This window comes from Armigeres subalbatus, chromosome 2 (genome assembly GCF_024139115.2).
Source record: "Armigeres subalbatus isolate Guangzhou_Male chromosome 2, GZ_Asu_2, whole genome shotgun sequence".
Lineage (NCBI taxonomy): Eukaryota > Metazoa > Arthropoda > Insecta > Diptera > Culicidae > Armigeres > Armigeres subalbatus.
The window spans coordinates 207,752,195-207,773,656 of NC_085140.1; the positions used below are offsets into that span (position 1 = coordinate 207,752,195).

The 21,462-nt window shown below is 39.4% G+C and overlaps 1 protein-coding gene across 1 annotated transcript in view; it reads left to right on the forward strand.

Moving 5' to 3' along the window:
* Nucleotides 1-21,462, forward strand: part of LOC134211549 (glutamate decarboxylase) — a 67,256-nt gene that overhangs the window by 36,098 nt on the left and 9,696 nt on the right. Inside the window, exons 4-5 of the mRNA XM_062688515.1 lie at nucleotides 14,423-14,991; nucleotides 15,071-15,138. Of these exons, the coding sequence (XP_062544499.1) occupies nucleotides 14,423-14,991; nucleotides 15,071-15,138 (637 nt within the window). The remainder of the gene's footprint in view (nucleotides 1-14,422; nucleotides 14,992-15,070; nucleotides 15,139-21,462) is intronic.

The following is a 21,462-nucleotide window of genomic DNA, read 5'->3' on the forward strand; positions in this document are numbered from 1 at the left end:
AGCAGGAGAAATTGGCTCAATGATACCTAATGCTGTTATTGATGCCATACTCTGTTATGAACTAGCCCTGGATAAGAGGTAAAATACCAGAGGAATGATACCAAAAACTAATATGCACAATACTTAAGCCATAACAAACTCAGTTATTATAATGAATTTTAATACCAAATGCATAACCAATTATTATTCATTTGGTATTGAAATACTTAAGCATGGTATGCCTCAAGTATTCTGCATATATTTTTTTGGTATTATTTTTTGGTATTTTACCTCTTATGCAAGGCTAAATCATACCAATTTCTGTTATCGAGGTCGTCGCTCCTGCTCGGGAAAGGTCTCATCGGTCCTCCATGATAATCCCGCTCGATCCAGCCCCTCAAAGGGCCCCGCTTCAAGAACTCCGTCGATACCGAACGAACGGTTTAGCATTGTCCCGCTTCTCCCACAGAACCCTCGCTAAGACTCCGATAGTGACCACCCCCTTCCCCCACCCCGGAAAAAGTATGTTCCAACGCCCACCTACCCTATCTGTAGAGTGCCACCCATGGGCAACACCTACATCGATCGGCCGCAACGTAACTAACATTTAACTCTAACCCACGTTTCAACTTTAAATAAAAACAATATGAAATACAGTCGACTCTCTACATCTAGATGTTCTATATCTCGATATCTCTCGCTATGTCGATGCTTTCCTCGGTCCCTTCATACTATATACATTTGCACATACCACATCATGATAACCTCCTTATCACGACATCTCTCTATATCGATGTGTTCTAAGCATATTTTGTACTGAATTCACTTTCCTTATGTCGATATGTTCAAATATTTAGGCTACTAGACCATCTCTGGACAATAACAAACACATCAACAAAAAGAAATGACATTTGTTTTGTTGTCGTTTTTCATAGCAACAATCTTTTTTGGATTTAGTACCCATTTCAATTTTCCTTCCGACTTTCCTTCTCGACGGTCCCTTCAATATCGAGATGTGGAGAAACGACTGTGGAATGTACCTGTCCGTCTTTTCAATTACGGAAGCTATCCCTGTGCTATTTCAGGAGCTGTTCTTCGTTATTTCTTCTACCTGGGAGGTTGCGTGTGCCCCTTTATAGCAAAAAAATAGTCGACCCTGAGATAACTACAAGATGAGCTAGTTAGGGACGTCAAAGAAGTTTGTTGCAAAATCCATAGGAAATTCCTCAAAAAAAATGTCTGGAAATCCTACTGAAACGTATTCAAAAGTTTTTCTAGGAATTTCAACGAAAAATCCTCCCGATATTCCTTCGGTAAACACTCCCAGAATTCCATCGGGAATACCTCCAAGATTTTTTTCGGAAGTTTCTTAGGGAGTTACATGGGAAATTCTTCTAAAAATTCCTGAATTTCTCCATGAATTCCTTCAAAATTGTCCCTGAAATTCCATCGGAAATTATTCCTAAAATTCCTCAGGAATTCCTCCAGGAATTCTGCCGGAAATTCCTCCTAAAATTACTACGACAATTTCTTCAGAAATTAATTCGAAAATTCCTCCAAATGTTTCACATGATCTTCACTCAGGAATTGCCTCAGAAACCCCTCCAAGAATCCTTTCGGGAGTTTCTCAGGGAGTACTTTGAAAATTCATTCAGGAAATCTTTCAGAAATTCCTCCGAAAATACTTTCGGAAATTCCTTCGAAAGGCCCTCCGGGGAATTCTTTCGGAAATTCCTTCGAACGGTCCTCCATGGAATTCTTTCGGAAGTTCCTTAAAAAGTTACTTCGGAAATTCCATCGAAAATTATTCTAGAAATTCCATTGGAAATTTTTCCAAGAATTCCGTCGAAAATTGTTCCAAATTTTTAAAAGAATCAATTCAGAGATCACTCAAGACATTTCAAATAGAACTCTTTGTGAAACTCCTCCATGGAATACATGCTAATTCTTCTAGGAATTCCTTTGGTCATTCCTCCAGGCATTTCTCCAGAAATTTCTTCAATAATTTCGTCAAAAACTTTACAGGATGATGCTTATTTACTTTCCTCCGCAATTGCCATGAGAATACTCTCAGGATTTTTTTGGCCAATTCCTCAAGGTGTTCCTAAATTCCTCCAAATTCCTCCTTTTTTTCGAAAATCGCCCCTCAAAATTGTTCCGAGTAGGGGAACAGACGGCTTTGGCAGGTTTTGTTCTATTATTGGCAGGGGGGTTTTTTATGACCGATTATGCTCAAATTTGGCCTAAACATTCTTTGCATATCAAAGAATATTGTGGCCAAATTTCATAAATTTCGGTCGAGAAAAACCCCCCTACCAATAATAGAACAAAACCTGCCAAAGCCGTCTGTTCCCCTATTTCTTCGGAAATTCCTCTATGGATTTATTCTTTCAGGAATTTCTTTGTTCCAAATTGTTCCAGAAAGTCCTATGGAAATTTTTCAAACATTTCATTGAAATATTTCTCAAAAAAGTAACTCTGAAAATTCATTTAAAATTTTATTCAGGGGCATTTTCCAAGCAATTCCCGGAGTTTATTTAGGAAATTGGAAATCCATCCGCATTCTTTCTGAAATTTATTCCTTTCCTTTCCTTCCTTTCCGAGAATTTGTGAAACAATTAATTTTCTTCAAAAGTGTCATCAGAAATTGTACCAAGAATAGTTGCGGAAGATCTTCTAGGAGTTACTTCCGATATTTCTTCAGAAATCGTAAAATCCTCAAATAAATTTATTTAGGAGTTCCTATTTGGTGTGGTGTGTGCAGCCGACGATATTTTTGCATCGGCGCACCGCCGTTAAAAATAAAAATTCCAATTTGAAGTAGTCTGCAGAATTTTCCTAAAATCTATGGATTTTCCGCAGAATTTTCCGACAATCCTTAGATTTTAGTTATGATGTATATAAGCACACACATCTTCACGCAAACCACTTATAAAATTATATAGAAATAAACTTTATGTGTGGTCACTAAAAAGCAATAATTTGATTCATGTGTGGATCCATATCGATCGATTATATTAGGGTGGTGCTATTGAAAAAATTATAATCGCGACACATATACTAGGTATATAGTTATTTTTAGCAGGGTATAATTTATCGATTTATCAAGCGCATTAAGCAGTACCAAATACTACGATGACTGTCCAATTGTGCTGAGTTCAATATAAAATACGAGCAAACGCGAACTCTTATTTGATCAAATAGTTCGTTTGGCTGAAAGAATCGGTTGGCCGAATTTGCCGAAACAGTCGATTGGCAGAAAGGACCATTTTACCGAAATGCACATTCCGCCAAAAGTGTCGTTCGGCAGAATTGGTCATTTTGCCAAAAAAAATCGTATAATTGAATAGATCATTTGGCAGGAAATACCGTTTGGTCGAAAAGTTTGTTTTTCAGATAGGACATTTTCGTACCAAATGGTTTCTGCCAATCTACCATTTCAACCAAACGGCATTGTTGACCAATTGATCCAGTCGGTCAAACGACTTTTTCGTCCAAACGACCGTTTAGTTTAGGCCAAACGGCATTTTCAGCCAAATGACCTGTTGGAGCAGATAGGGGGCGATTTAAATATGACGTTCACTACTTTTTGGGATTTCTAGACCCTCTCCCCCCCTGTGTCACGCTTTTTTGTATACCTAGTACATGTACTGTCACAAAAAATTAGACCCCCTCCCCCCATAAAACCTGTGACATCATTTTTGAACGACCCCTAGCTTATTCGGGAAAATTATGAGTTCAGCCGAAAGTCGCTTTTGGTCAAACCATTTTCAACCTAATAAACGTTTCGGACAAAAATTCAACCCGACCAAATGGAATTTGGCTAAATGAATTGCATTTCAACAAATGGCTTTTCGCCTAACCACTTCCAGTTAAATGACGGAAAGGGCGAAAGGTGTTTGGTTGAATATGCCAAATGTCGAACGAACCATTAGGCCAAAACCCATATCGTCAAAAATGTCATTTAGCCGAAATGAAAGTGCGGCCGAAAAGTTGGTTACCCTAATAGATCATTCGACTGAAAATTCCATTTGCAGAAATAGTTCTTTGGCCGGAAAGGTCCTTTGACCGAAATGGTCAATTGAAAGAAAGATCATTTGACCAAACGGGTGGACATTTTTGACTAATATTACCGTTTAGTAATTGACATTTGGCCATATGATCCGTTGGGACAAATAACATTTTCTGCCAAATTGCCTTTTTTGTCAAACGGATAAAGGGCGGGATCTTCTCCCCATCTATTGGGTCAATCTGGGAAACGAGGGCTAGATTATACTATTGTGTGTACGAACTTTCTTCTGGAAGGAGATTCTCTATTCCTCCCGTGGATTCGCATAAGTGTCTTTGCTTATGGAACCACCCCACCCATTTTGGCCCTTCATACAGGAGTTTGATGAAATACAAACAGTAGTATAATCATGATCAAATCGTTTTCCAGATATGGCCAGTGCTATCGGCAGGTGCCTTGCTACAATAGATGGTAGTATCATCATCATCATCATCATCATCATCAATTGCCTTTTTTGTCAAACGGCATTTTAAACTTGACCTGTTTGGCCAAATGTCCCGTTTTCGATGTATAACCGTTTCGCCCAAGCATTCAGCCAAATTCAATTCGGCTTAACATGTTATGCGGCTAAAAGGCTTACCGCCAAATGATTTTTGGCCAAATGATACTTCCCTTTTTAATAATTTTTCATGGAGTCTCCGATGAATTTCTTATGGACAAAGGACAGTTTCCCGTAGAAATCCAAAGAAATTCCTAAAAAATTCCGAAATACCGAACAGTTTTCCGTGAAAATTTAAGAATTTCACGTAGAATTTTTGATAAATTGTAGTGGAAATCCCGGATAAAATCTGAAGAATCTTGCTGAGAAATTTGTAAAATCCTGTAAAAATTCCAATGATAGCAAATTGCAAAAAAAAAATCATTGAAATTCAGATTTTTTTGTTAAAATCCACATCATGAACAATAATTTTCCATTTAAGTACCACAGAATTCCTAATGAAATGTCCAAAGAGCTTCCCGTGAAAACTTCTTAGAGTCTCCTGTGGATATTCCGAAGAACTTTCTGTGGAAATATCGCAGAATCCTCAACAGAAACTTTCAGTGGATATTCCGAACAATTTCCTGTAGACCCCGTAACGCTGGGTAGACACCATTGCGTGGTGTGTTACGGTTTAAGATCTACCACGGTCATATTGTCAGCTACAGGCAAATCCTGACCCAACGAATACCTTCCCCAATTCTAACTCCGTGGTACTTATGAGGGTGTCAAGGACCATACCCACCTTGACTTCTGATAGCAATCTGAATAAGTATGTATTTCAAAGGAAAAACATGAGTATCACTAGTGTCCAATCTACGAAGTACACCGTAACTATGCTATGTTATTCCTAACAATTTCCTGTAGAAATTTGGAACAAAATTCTGAAGAATATCTCAAGTAGAATCCAAAGAATATTTTTTGAAATTTCAAAGAGCATCCTTTGAACAAGGCATAATAAATTTCAATTCCCCAAAAAAATTAACTTCTCCAATAGCTTTACCACAAAGAAACAGACATCTAACTTAGAACAAAATAGAATGAAAATCATCGTCACCGAAACATTATCGCCCAATGCTAAATTCCTTGTTTGTGGCCAAGCGGCAACCAGATGGTGGTAGTGCGCCAGATGTCAAACACAAGCAAAATCGATTGAAGCGCCATCGGTGCTCAATTGGCCACCTATAAAATAAATGAAGTTGAGTGAGAATGATTGTTGAGTGAGACGTCTGCTTCTCTGTGGCTCTACATTCCAACTGGAAGTTGACCTGTTTTTCAACTTTGTTGGAGCACCCGAAAACATCCTAGACCGGACCGACAATCGTACTCACCATCTCCGAATGGATATGCTTCCAAATTGTTGATGAGGATGTTTTTCAGGTACGAAAAGGTAAGTAAATGACATTGGCAATTGTGGACCCTGGTAGTCAAATGCTATCAGAATATGGATATTGGCAGAATTGATAGGAAAATATTTTGCCGGTCTGCTATGCATAATTGATTTAAAATTAGTCAAGTACGAGACACTGAAGACGACCTTACTGTTGAGGTCGAAATACGTAGGTATCTGTCAAGGTACAATCAATTGGTGGAATTAAATGGGAAGGTACAAACTCGTCTTATGACAAGTGAAGACATTCCACTAAAAATCTCAACATAATTTTCTTAGCAAAAATAGTGTTGGTTTTAAAACAGAGTTCGGTTGATTCTACCGCATTTTTTTCTCCGTGATTCCCGGTCCAGTCTAGGAAATTTTCCGGTTGGAAATTGTCTCGACTTCCCTGGGCATAAATGTATCATCGAGCTAGCCTCATGAAACATTCGTTCATACTGTTTAAGTAGTAAAATTAAGCGAATTAAACATATCCTGAATTTGCGCCCATTTCCCCCAAATTTTAAAAAGCTCGTAAAGGACATATTTCATAACACAGAAGTGAGATCAATATATCAAGGAGAAAGCTATTTTCATTCCGTGCCGATAGTTCGAACGAGCCAGACGTGTGTGCTGTGTCTCATCGCGGATTGTGTTCGGTAGTGCGAGTTGTATTGTGTGGTGCTATTCCTACCTACGGATCCAAGGCGATCGCTGTCGGCGAGTGAAGTAGCTGCTTCTGGCGACGCCAGTGAAGCAGGCTATTGTTACTGCTGCTACCTACAGCAGCAGGCGCAGATAAGTGGAAGAGATTGCTTTATTGTTCTCCCGTCACAGAGCGGAACTAATAGACACAAATTGAATTAGTTTTTTTTCTTGATATTTTTTTTTCTAATAAGCTATTAGTTGTAAGTTAGCATAAGCAATAATTATCCTTCCACCTTGCGAGGTGAGAATGGAGGCAGAGACAGTAGGAGGCAATGGGCCTCCAAAAGATAGTACTCGCACACGATTGTACCATGCGGCTTCGCCTGGGCCTTGGGTTGTTTACTTTCGGCAGAAAGTGAAGAGCCTAGATTTTCTGGGCATAAAACGAGATTTGACGCGTCGTTTTACGAAGCTTGAATTCAGCCAAATCAACAGGAACAAACTACGCATCACCGCACCTACATACCAGGTGGCGAATGAAATTGCTGGCGACAGGGCGTACAATGTTGAATATTTAGTTTATGTGCCCTCGCGGGAGGTCGAGATAGAAGGCGTAATCAACGCAGCGAGCTTGACTTGCAAGGATGTGCTTGCAGGAAAGGTCGCCTAAAGAACGCCCTGCAATCTACTATGGGTATTCTGGTCTGCAAGGAATTGCATTCAGGAGCCACGGTAGATGAAAAAAGGTATATTACAAGTCAGGCTCGCTTCGGGTAACGTTCGCCGGTTAGATGCTTCCAAAGTATGTCGATATAGAAAATATGTTGTTTCCGGTGCGTCTTTTTGTGCCAAGGGTATTTAATTGTACCAACTGCAAACAACTTGGTCACACTGCCGAGTTTTGTGACAACAAACCACGTTGTGGCAAATGCTCAGAAAGACATCGGGAGGAGCTCCGCCAGCAACAAGCAACAAAATGTGCTTATTGTGGTTTGAACCCTCCCATGGTTTGCAAGAATGCCCGGTGTACAAAAGCGCACCCAAAAGTGAAGCGCTCGTTGGTACAGCGCTCCAAGCAGTCGTATGCGGAAATGGTTAGGTCGCAAGACACATCCGCCACAGCCACTGCATCGACTTCTATTTCAGCCACCGTTCGTGTAAGTGATTATTATGATTCCATATCAATTGACGAATTGGACTCTGACGCAGCCGACATGGATGATTCTGCGGAGGTACACGTGCCCGAAAAGAGGAAGCAACCGTCTTCCCAGGATCGCGCCGTAAGAGAACAAAAATCATCCATAAGAGCTTGCCAAAGGCTGAAGGTAATGGAGGTTAATTTAAAATCCCAAAGCAACCTGTCCCTACTGCTTCTTTTGATCCTAGTTGCAGTAAGACGTTCTCGTCATTGCCTAAATTCGATGTTTCGAAGAAACATCCGGCTCAACGAAAGAAAAAAGCAATTCGCACTTCTAGAACAAGTATTCCGTCCAAGCGAGGATTAATCTCCTTTATGGACCTAGTGGACCGTGTTTTAACTTGTTCAATATTCCGAATTCATTGAGGCCAATCATTGACCTCTTTATACCAACAGTAGAAAGTTATCTGAAGCAATTTACTGTTTCATGGCCCCTTCTTGCAGAAATTGTATCTTTCGATGGATAATACGGCCATACAAGATACAATCACTGTGCTGCAGTGGAACTGTCATAGTCTGAAAAATAAATTAGACGTGTTCAAGTTTTTGATTCGCAATTCCGATTGCGATATATTTGCACTCTGTGAAACATGGCTTTCTTCTGAAGATGAAATCAACTTCCACGATTTTAACATTATTCGCCAAGATCGGGATGATCATTATGGTGGCGTTCTTTTGGGGATCAAAAAATGCTACTCCTTCTACAGAATTCCCATTCCGACTGTTCCCGGCTTAGAAATCGTCGCATGCCAAGTAAATGTGAAGAATAAAGATCTTTGCATAGCTTCAGTGTACATTCCTCCAAACGCCTCTATTAATCGTCTACATTTTTGGAGCGCAGTCTCCCTCCTATCATCTCCAGTATTGATATTGGGTGATATGAACGCACATGGTATTGGATGGGGCGAAACGTATGACGATTATAGAGCGCCTATTTTCTATGATTTGTGTGACGATTTCAATTTGAATATTTTGAACACTGGTGAAGTAACTCGAATAGGACCAAATGGTCAACAAAGCCGTATTGATCTGTCTTTATGTTCAAATTCACTATCATTAGATTGCACGTGGAAGGTAATTCAAGATCCCCATGGTAGTGATCATATGCCGATAGTTACCACAATTAAAAGTAGCTATCAACAATCTGAGCCAGTTAATGTTCCTTTCGACCTCACGAAAAACATTGACTGGCCAAAATTTGCATCGGCGGTAAAAATTGGTATTGAATCAACTGATACTCTTCCACCTTTGGATGAATATCGATTCCTTACTGAGTTGATTCAAAAAAGCGCACTAGAAGCTCAGAAACGATGCGTTCCAAGTACATCTGTCATAAGAAGACCAGCCACTCCTGGATGGGATGATGAATGTACTAAGTTGTATTCTGAGAAATCTGATGCCTTCAAGGCCTTCCGTAAACATGGAAGGTCCGAGCTTTTTGAAGAGTATTTGAGGCTCGAAAGAAAGCTCAAAAATCTTCTTAAGGCAAAAAAACGTAGCTACTGGCGACGTTTTGTCGAGGGACTATCACGAGAAACCTCAATGGCAACACTTTGGAAAACGGCCCGCAACATGCGGAACCGCATTTCCACCAACGAGAGTGAAGAATACTCCAATCGATGGATATTCAACTTCGCAAAAAAGGTCTGTCCAGATTCCGTACCAGCAGAACCGCTATTTCGAGAATCAGTCACTGATCCCGGTTCTTTGGGTGGACCATTCTCAATGCTGGAACTTTCTATGTCTCTTCTTTCATCGAATAACTCTGCTCCGGGATGCGATAACATCAAATTCAATCTTCTTAAAAACCTCCCAGATATCGCTAAAAGACGATTACTTGACCTGTACAACTGTTTCATGGAGTACAACATTGTGCCACCTGAATGGCGACAGGTGAAAGTAATAGCTATTCAAAAGCCTGGGAAACCAGCGTCTAATCACAATTCATACCGACCGATTGCCATGCTATCATGCATGAGAAAATTATTGGAGAAAATGATCCTTTCAAGAGTCGACCATTGGGTCGAAGAAAATGCATTGCTTTCAAATACTCAGTTTGGATTTAGAAAAGGGAAAGGAACAAACGATTGTCTAGCGTTGCTTTCTTCAGATATACAACTGGCCTTTGCGCACAAGGAGCAATTGGCTTCAGTATTCTTGGACATTAAGGGCGCTTTTGATTCAGTTTCCATAGAAGTACTGTCAGGCAATCTGCACAGTAGTGGATTACCCGTTATTTTGAATAATTTCTTGTACAATTTGTTGTCAGAAAAACAAATGAACTTCACACTCGGCACTCTGACAACTTCCAGAAATAGCTACATGGGCCTTCCCCAAGGTTCGTGTTTAAGTCCCTTGCTTTATAATTTCTATGTTAAAGATATTGACAATTGTTTGGAAGGACAATGCACGCTCAGACAACTTGCAGATGATGCCGTGGTCTCTAAGAGGTCCATGTGCAGCTGTCTTGCAAGGACCATTACAAAGTACCTTAGATAATCTGACTGTTTGGGCCAGACATTTAGGGATCGAGTTTTCACCGCAAAAAAACTCAATTGGTTGTGTTTACTAAGAAGCGGTATCCTGCTCAACTGAAACTTAAGCTGTTGAATGATGACATCAACCAATCTTTATCTTCTAAATACCTTGGGGTCGTGTTTGATTCCAAATGCACCTGGAAACTCCACATTGAGTATTTGATACAAAAATGCCGGAAAAGGATCCATTTTCTACGTTCTATCTCCGGAACATGGTGGGGTGCTCACCCGGAAGACCTCATCAAACTCTATAGAACGACTATTCTCTCTGTTTTAGAGTACGGCTCCTTCTGCTTCCTCTCAGCAGCTGATTGCCACCTGATCAAATTGGAACGAATTCAGTATCGTTGTTTGCGTATTGCCCTTGGCTGCATGCATTCAACGCATAACATGAGCCTGGAGGTGCTTGCTGGAGTCACTCCTTTAAAGCACCGTTACTGGGAGCTCTCACTTAGAATACTCATCAAATGTGGAACAAGTAACACACTTGTTCTAGATAACTTCGATAATATGCTTGAACTAACTTGTCGTTCAAGATTCCTGAGAGTTTATCTCAACTACATATCGTCAGATCTTTGTCTTCCGTGTTATAATCCCCCTCGAGTTCATTTCACCAACGACAGTTCTTCAATTGTATACGATCTGTCCATGAAACATGCTATTCAAGGAATACCAGATCATCTTCGACAAATATCTATTCCCTCACTTTTTTCTGAAAAATATGAACATGTCAATTGCAACAACAGATATTTCACTGATGGTTCTCGCATCAACGGATCCACTGGCTTCGGTGTTTTCAATGTAACTTCAACCACCTTCCAAAAACTTCAGGAACCGTGTTCGGTTTATGTTGCTGAGCTGGCAGCAATTAACTTCGCTTTGGGGATAATTTCCAATCAGCCCGTAGACCATTATTTCATCTTCTCGGATAGTCTTAGTTCTATCGAGGCACTCCGGTCGATGAAACCTGTTAAGCACGCATCTTACTTTCTTACAAACATAAGAGAGCAGATGGGTGTTTTGGTCGAAAGATCATTCAAGATTACCTTTGTTTGGGTCCCTTCTCACTGCTCAATCTACGGCAATGAGAAGGCAGACTCGCTGGCAAAGGTGGGCGCACAGGAAGGTGAGGTTTATGATAGACAATTCTCGAGCAACGAGTTTTTCCCATTAGTCCGTCAGAGTACTCTTCAAAGTTGGCAAAGGAATTGGACACACAATGAACTTGGACGGTGGCTTTTTTCCATAGTTCCAAAAGTTTCTGGGCGAGCGTGGTTCAGAGGTGAGGACTTAAGTCGAGGCTTCATTCGCGTGATGTCGAGACTTATGTCCAATCACTATTCACTAAACGCACATCTGTACAGAATAAACCTTGTCGATAGCAACTTATGTAGGTGCGGAGCCGGTTATGATGACATCGATCACGTAGTTTGGTCCTGCTCGGAAAATGACGCCTCCAGAGAGCAATTATTGGATACCCTTGTGGCCCGAGGTAAACAACCCTTCAGGGAAGTTCGAGGTGTTTTGGGAGATCGTGATGTTGTCTATATGCAGGCCATTTATAGTTTTCTTTGTGCTTCTGACATCAAAATTTAATATTTTGTTTTTTTTCTTCTTTCTTCAAAGTTTTTTTTTGTTTAGTCTCTGCCTTTTTGTTCCGTAGAGCTCCATAGCTCTTGCCATCCGGAAGATGCTCCCAGTCGAACCATTCCTCGAGCATGACGACACGCCACATCGTCACTGACGCCAAATGCCCGGATGAGAAGCTGAAATTTCCTTATCCCAAATCCTAAGCCCCGTCCATCCTTAAACTTTGTAAACTAACCTCGAGTCACCACGAGTACGCTGGCTCCTTCCCCTCTCTTATTAACTGTATAATAGAATGATATTGATTGTATATATCACAAGGAACCATGGCTCCGTAAAGTGTTATACACGCCTGAGCCTACCAAATAAACGAACTTGGAAAAAAAAAAGAAAGCTATTTTCATTCGGAATTGATTGACATGTCGATAATATAGACGATTTTGACACGTTTCGAGTTACTAATCTAATGCTAGATGAATATATAAATGATGGTAATCAATTTGGCGTTTTTATAGGATTCCTCATGCATGAAATTCGTATTATATTCAGGAGTTGTTGTCAGTGGTTCAAACCATGGTACGAATTAATTTTCTGTAATAATTAAGTTTTTTCAATGAAATTAAGCATAAATACGTGAATTTAAAATCTTTTTAGAACATTAACATTTTCAAACTTGAAGTGTAGAATTCGATTTTTCAATGTCTCAAAAAAATTGTGCTAGAATTAGTGATTAAGTTAATAATTAAGCAGTCTGTTCGCCAAAGTCGAAGATGGTGAACAAAAACAAAACTTCTATTTAAGCTAGAGTTTGCAGTAGTGTTTCTATAATGAAATTAATTAACTTAGTTTTTAAACTCAAACGCCTGCAATTTGGTTCAAGATACCCTAACGTGGCTTAGTAACGTCAAAGTTAATAAATGTGGAAGCGCTAAGGCTAAGAGACAGCAATGTCCCATTGGGATATGTAATACCAACAAAAAAGATATAGGTTATAGATGACGATACAGGGCATTGAGAAACCTTCAACTTTTAACAGGGTTATCTGTGTCAACAATAGCTGAGTTTGTGGCTGATAATATTGTGTATTCCTTCCCCCGGGACCACGTGTATACGTGTGCTTGGTTACATTTCCATTTCAATAGAATCAAATTCTAACCCAAACTTTGGCTTCCATCTCGTGGTTCACTGATAGCAAATCATCAACCACATCCGCCTATTGAGCAATCTCCAGTTGTATACAGCCGACGCGAGTGATGTCAACGACAATCTGTAGGCCGTTGGTAATTGAATAAAAATTGCTCATGCTTTTGCCAGGAACCCAGCATCTTTTGAAACGGTGAGGACGGCATATTCGCAAGGGGTGTTATAATGTCAATATGAGGGTGGGAAAGATCCGTCCCTTATCTGTGATTTTCTGATTGACGAGCCGGCAGCTATAGGGGATGTTTGCTAACACACTTTTCTCGTCTAGTGCAATCTGTTTGGTGGGGTTAAAACACTCGTCCAAGTTTTAATCCCTTGTTCAAACAGAAGCTTACGAAGGAGTGAATTTATTAGCGATTTCTGGGATTGAAGGCATATGCTCAACGAAGATTGAGTGATGATTGAATTTGCATAAGTCTTCTGAATGGCGACAGAATCTGTATTGTGGCAAGAGTGCATTGTATTACTACACATAGTTGTTTCAAATTAGGTTTCCCTTTTATAACCACTCTGTATCAGAGCTTGCCGGATTATTACACTACATTGCATTCAATAAATGATCACAATCTGCCAGTAGTGGCAACTCACGTCAAGAGCCATCAGGGAAATCCATCGGTATCCCCAATCTCGTTCAAACGAGACGGAAAATTGCGATAGATTCTCTGTTTGCTACAATCAGCCGACGCACGTATGGGCGATGATTCAAATTTGTCGATGAAAACATTTTAGTTGTTCTAAAATGTTATTATCCTAATCGACTAAAACCAAACCTTGCAAAAAAAAACCTGGGTGAATTATGAAAATATACTTTAGTGGATATTGTTCCGAATAATTATGTCATTGATCCTTAAATTATTATTTTTGTGATTTTTTACTAATAAACATGAACGTTTGTAGCTAATACATTAAATCGTTTCTACGTACATACAACAGTTCACATATCAAATATCAATTTGCTTTTAATTAAAACTTCCATCTAAACGTCTAATTCAATAGATAATGAAATCTACGATCTATGACAAAAAGTGCAAACAAACCATAGTGTCTGTGGAGAAACTCTTTTTGCTACTTATGGTCCTTATTCCTGTAAACATTACAGTGCAATGCATTGAATTTTATCCACTTTGATCCAACAAGTTTCCCCCTGTGCTGCATTACGCACGAACTCGATGGTACAGTGTATCTATGAAGCAGATATAAGGCAGAGACTAAACCAGAGGATTTTCTCCAATAATTAATGATCAAGATTACGGTTCGGTTCAGGAGGGGTTCAGTTTGGATTCCCGCAAAATCCATGCACTATGATGGATCGATACTTTAACAATGCTACTCTGTCTGTTTATATTTATAGGTCATCCCCACTTCTTCAATCAGCTCTCCACCGGTTTAGACGTGGTATCGATGGCGGGAGAGTGGCTCACCGCGACCGCCAATACGAACATGTTCACGTACGAAATTGCACCGGTGTTCATCCTGATGGAAAATGTGGTTTTATCGAAAATGCGCGAAATCATCGGGTGGAAAGGTGGCGATTCGATTCTTGCTCCCGGTGGTTCCATCTCCAATTTGTACGCTTTCCTTGCTGCTCGGCATAAGATGTTTCCAGACTTCAAAGACCATGGAGCACGTGCCTTACCCGGTGAGCTGGTTATGTTCACCTCGGACCAGTGCCACTATTCGGTAAAATCGTGTGCTGCTGTTGGTGGACTCGGTACCGACAACTGTGTAACTGTTCCATCGGATGAACACGGCAGAATGATTCCGTCTGAGCTGGAGCGTTTGATTCTGGAGCGAAAAGCTCGTGGCCAGATTCCGTTCTTTGTCAATGCCACTTCCGGAACCACGGTGCTGGGTGCATTTGACCCATTGAATCCGATAGCCGACATCTGCGAAAAATACAACTGCTGGTTCCACATAGATGTAAGCAGAAAATTACACTTCCGTTCGGAAAAGGTTGATTGATTTTCCACCCTATTTTTCTTTTTCTATTCTTCCGTAGGCTGCATGGGGCGGTGGTTTATTGTTTTCGAAAAAGTACCGCCAGCCAAGACTCTCCGGAGTAGAACGGTAAGTTTACGTACATATGAATGATGAATGATTCTCTAGGAAAATTAAACTTGAAAATACGCACGATACTGACAGACAACTAAACTTCAATTCAAAATTCTGGGGAGACGCTTGGTTGATGCTAAACAATCACAACTCTGAATATCTCAGCTGTTCATTTAACCTTCGGGTACACTTTAATCATCCAGCCTTTGTCATATTCCCCTACAACGAATTGCATTGCCTACAAGAAATGTGTGCATTTAGTCGAAAAGGGTGTCGAGTTTTTTTTTTATGAAGGGTAACTATTAGAAAACAATTTTTCTTCAACATGTCAAAGATGATATTATGTTGGTATGCTATTACAGTCAACAATGAATGAAACATTTAAATCGGTCCATGAATTATCACAAAAACTGCAAACTAGTATGACGGAATCCAATTGTTTTTTGTTTCGAAAAATATATGAACATATTTTTATTTTAAGCAATATCCTAACTAATAACAAAAAATTTTTTTAAACCTAAGCGATTTCATCATCGCGCCTAATTATTCCATTTACGTTTTATGCTTTTTTAAATATTTTAGCCTTCTATTACTGGGCAGTCTTTGTTATGTATATTTATCGAAAACGTTCTAAGAACTTTTTTTGTTGAAAATCAGTAAAACCAACGTCAAGTCTTTCATTATCATGTTGTTGAATATTTATGGAAATTTATCTCTCGATGAATAAACCCATCTTGCAGAATCTGTAGCTACCCGACCAGTAGATGGTAATAGGTTTATATCAAAACTTAGTAGTTAAAATATCAAAAATTGCAACAAAATTTCTTCTAGTTTTAACAAAATCGTTACAAAATAGGGTCAATTTAGACTGTTTGGAAGTCGTAGGTTTATGATTGATCACTTATCTCCCATTTATCTCGCACAATACTCAATATTTTCAACTATTTAATTACTATAAAATAAAAATGTAGATTTCTAACTTTCGCACTTCGTTTCAACACCACTGCAGCGCACTGAGCCGGGGTGATTTTTTTTTCACTTTTACAAAACGGTATAATCAAATAAACACTTACCTGAAAATCGTCACAGTGCTCGATACAATCATTGCTTGAAGCTGTTAATCACCACTTCAATCCTTTCTATTTGTTGTAATAAATTTGTTTGTTGTTGTAATAAATTGTAAACAACATATTAGAATACATTTAAAAATATATCCTCAAACGGAACAAAAAATCACCTCGGCCCAAAAACTCGGCAATGCCAAAAGGTTAGGAGTTTTATTTTAGAATGAAAATAATCCTTCAGTCAACCCAGTAGAAGACTGGGTGAAACGGTTCCAAAATATCGGTCAAATTGGCTCTTTTTTGATTATTGATAGGATTTGATTAATATGGAGGCGCATGGTTTTTCAAGTACACCGGCGGCGTTTTTTTCGCGGTTTATTTAAACTTTTCCTGGCCTTTGGAATTTATGTATATTGAGTAGACACAACGAAAAAATCGAAGAAAAGTCAAATGGTATTTGAAAAGTTGTGAAAATTGAGGTCAACCGAAAAATTTATAAAATCTATCCGCGTTAAAAGCGTCCCCAGTGTACCTTAATGATGAACGAATGTTGTATGCAGGCTTGTCATTGGCCACCTTCAAGTCCTAAGTCCTACTCAAGCAATAAGGCACTGCACGGACTGCCTTATCTCTTTCTGTTGGCTTGAGAAAATGGATTGTTAGTGCTTCGACTATGCGTCCAATTTGGAAATCTCGGGCTCACTCTGCTTAGTTGGTTAAAAGCACCAGTCTAGCGTACTAAAGGTCGTGGGTGCGAGTCCCATAGAAGGAATGTGGTATCCTCCAATACGTTTTTCAAATCATAATCTTCCACATAATGTACATATTCACATATGAGTTTTCAGAACATAGAACCACCTTGCTTTTGAATAATATTTTCTGAAATTATGAACAGATGATGGTGTGGTGACCCGACCGAGATTTCTAATCTCGATCGTTGGTCGCAACAATACTCAGCAAACTGGTTCTCATTTCGCTCTCACAAATCATCCCGAAAAGTTGCTTGCTGGATGTGATCAAAATATCTTACAATCTAAGGTCGCTCGCAACACGCTTAAATGAAATACACTACAAAAGCGTATATTATAATTGGATGCCAATAACATAATGTAGTAGCACAGATGTCGTTAGTGTGTGCACGACGATGAATTTGATGAGTGAATGTCCAATGTGTTATGTCTGTTTGTCTGTGGTAGTAGAGTGAATATTTTTTCCGACACTTTATAGACCTGATCTTATCTACTACAGATGATAATTTCAGTTCAGGATATAAGCACATTCTGCTGGTACACAAAATTTCTCTTCTTTAAATGAGGTTGGAAAAATTGGATCATGGTGGGGTAAAACGGACACATTGTGGTGTGGGTCGATGTGCTTTACTACAGGTGTGGTCCAAACCCTAAAGTAGTATTTGTTCAACGAACTTTCGCTCTTTTGAGAGAAACTCCCAGCTGGGTTGCCGAAGATGGCCGATGGCATACTCAGTACATTTATCATAACAGACGTGACGTTTCACTCCGCCCGCCCACTGTGGGTGGCAATGTTTTGGTTATTTTTTCGACTAATACAGCCATAGAGGAATTTGGCCCACACCTCTACTGAAGCACATCGGGTGTGGGTGCATACATTTTTTTCACCGATATTTTATTTTGAAAAGTTATTTACCTCCAAAAACGCCAAGCATTCATTAGGAAATTCGAATTTCGAGTTTTGTTCAGACCAATTGGCATTTTTTAAGTGATCTTTACTGATGGAACATACTTTTTAAGTAAAATCATTGTAAGTTACCAATATATCAATTATTATCCAATATTTTTATTTCAAGAGGCACATTGTATATATGCTTAGCCTACTAAATTCATTGTTTTAGGCTTCATTTCTAACCATGTCCGTTTTACCCACACACTATGTCCATTTCACCCGCATACTTTTAATTCGTGATTTTTTCATCCTGATTTTCATTGTCACAAAAACCATAAAATCTGATTGCTTTCCACTAAATTGATTTCAAGCCATCGAATTTATGACAAAAGGTCAAAAGACATAAGGTCGAAAGGACAAAAGGTCGAAAAGACAAAACGTCGAAAGGACAAAAGGTCGAAAAGACAAAACGTCGAAAGGGACAGAAGGTCGGAAGGACAAAAGTTCGAAAGGTACAAAAGGTCGAAAAGGACAAAAGGTCGAAAAAGACCAAACGTTGAAAGAGACAAAATTTCGATCAAGAACAAATTGATACCAAATTTAGTGTTTGTGCTATGCATTTAACTTCAAGCAGAAATAATAACACACTCATCTCATTAATCAAAGTTGAAGAATGAGCCATTTTCAAAGAAGGAGAAATTGCTATGAAACAATATTATGAATGTCTAGATAGTTTTGTTATAGATAAAGCAGATTGTTGATTTTGGAAATGAATAAAACTTGTTTTGCGCGAGACAGAGTTGTCCTATACAGTAGGCAAAAAAAGCCCTTCTATTTTTCACTATTTTTAACAAATAAATGCATTTTGCATTTTCAATGAGTGCAAATAATAGATGGATATCAAGGTTTTCTAAATGTCACTTCGATATGTCAAAATAGGGCACGCCGCAGTCGTGCGCATTGATGTATTTGATGTGCGGCGTGCGCCATTATAATAGATCGATGTGATATTTAGAAAACCCAACATCCATCTATTAGTTATACTCACTGAATGAATTTTAATTAATTGTTAAAAATTGTGAAATTTTGAACCTATTGATCTTTTGTTTCTTTCGACCTTTTTCGCTTTCGACCCTTTGGTCCTTTTCGATATTTTGTCCTTTCGACCTTTTGTCCCGTTCGACCTTTTGTCCCTTTCGACCTTTTGTCCTTTTCGACCATTTGTCCCTTCGACCTGTTGTCCTTCGATGTTTTGTCTTTCGACTTTTTGTCCTTTAGACCTTTTGTCCCTAAACCCAAGCAATCGTAGTGCTTCGATTTAATATTCACGTAACTGCGCTAACGTTTACTGTCGCTAACCGCAAGTCGAGCACATCTGTATATGGATGCCCATATACAGATGTGCTCGACTTGCGGTTAGCGGCAGTTTAGGTCCCCAATACAAAAACGTTTTCCATGTAAAGCATATCGAACGATAAAATTTCATTTGATGATTATTCAGCGGTGTATTTTACTATTCAATATCCCAATGCGAACAATGCGAATATAAAAAAAAAAACCTGATTAATCCACCTTCTGTTACTTGGGTGGGTTTAGTAGGTCGGCTTTCTGCCAACTCCACACCCTGAGTTTTCACGTGTCTGTTTTCAGATTTGCCTTCATCCCTCTATAAAATAGCTCGTCGAACGGAGTCGATTGGCCTATAACACTATGGGTCTCCGGGGCTTCTATAAGAAGTTGGTTTTTGGAACAAATATAATAGCCTTTACGTATTCTTGATGAGCATGAGCATGAGCATGAGCATTATGACCGCACAATTCGTAGTTGCTACTCCGTGATTGACTGAACTTGCGAAATTGTACAAAGAACACAATGAATGGGGCTTGGGGTTAGCTACCCATTCTCAATGTACACGTTTCGGGAGCTCAAATATTTAAAGTCAATAACGGCGCCGGCCACGTCCTTACGGTCATATAGGAATGGAAGGATTGTTAGTACGACTCTCGTTGCTACTAGAGACCGAGTATACCTCTGCATCTCCACGATTGTCTTGGGATAGGATTTCGTTTTAGTTACAAAGGATAATTTATCTGGATTCACTTTGGTAAGTGATGCGATCTATGGGATGGGAAATAACACTAATATTCTGCTGTCCGAAACAAGAGAGATCACGCACTGAACTGATTAATTTTCATTACCGGTCGCGCAATGCAGAACACAATAATTCGTCCGACCGCGCAATCGTTCTGCTGTCCGAAACAAGAGAGATCACGCACAGAACTGTTTAATTTTCATTACCGGCCGCGCAATGCAGAACACAATAGAGGAAGAGGCCCCAAAACGCCCCCCCGATGCAAAACGCCTTTTGTGGTTTCACTCATATTTACCGTCATTAATATGTCCGTAACAAAACTTGATCTAAAATTATGTAGGATGTGCGAAGAAAGTTTCAAAATAGTGCATGGAAAGGTCGGAAAAACCGAAAATTTTCACATTTTGAAGAAACATCTAACATTTTGGCGAGGCAAAACGCCCTAGTGGCAATAACCTACAAAGTACTTGCGTCTCCATGGACTATCCATACTAGAATGCTGATTCGCCGACGCGTGGTACTTTGTTCCCTAGGAGCCGCCAGCTGAAAGGCGTTTTGCCTCATGAGTTTTCCGGCAACAAAATATCACCACTTTTTTGAAATGGGAATATTATCAATATGATTGAGATTTTGACAATTTTGAATGGCATCAACTAGCTATCTTGTTTAACTTATGCATAATGTAAAAATACCCATGAATAGCGCAGTGTTTGCTTAGCTAGGGCATATTGCCCCCCCCTTCCCCTACTTCGGCCCACCACGCGATCGTTCTGCTGTCCGAAACAAGAGAAATCACGCACTGAACTGTTTAATTTTCATTACCGGTCGCGCTATGCAGAACACAATACTTCGGCCGACCGCGCGATCGTTCTGCTGTCCGAAACAAGAGAGATCACGCACTGCATAATAGCCTTTACGTATTCTTGATGCAGAGAAAGGCAAAAATAATGTTTTCTCTTCCATAGCAATAAACTTCATTACTAGCGAGAACTGTGTTCTTAGCTATAAGGTTGTAAATTTAGTATTTCTGGCATTTTCGCAAACAAACTTACAAAATAGTATATACGAGTAACTGGGGGAACAAGCACCCCCGGAACAAAGCGACCTTTTGGCATATTTAAGAATGTTTACTACTGGTTTAGTAGTTCGAGATCCGAACTACATGCGCTGTAGTAAATACTCTGGAAAAAACTGCCGAAAATGTACTCAAAAATGCCAAAGGGTCGTTTCGCCCCGGGCACACTGGGGCAGCCCTGGTTCAAACACGTAATAAACCGCTCAGTCATTGAAATAATTAAATGGACCATAGGTGTCTTCAGCGAAATTTCAATATACATCAATGCCGAAATTTTGATCAATATTCACATTTTTTCGCGATATTCGCATAAAAGTCCCATACGCCAAATCGGCCAAACAGCGTGATTTCTTCAGACAAGTTGTTTATCACTTAATTTCAATGAACCTTGCTAAAAATTTCAAAATTCCAGAGCCTGCTGTGATTATTTATTTTTGTACTTTTTAACACTTTTACTACCTATTTGA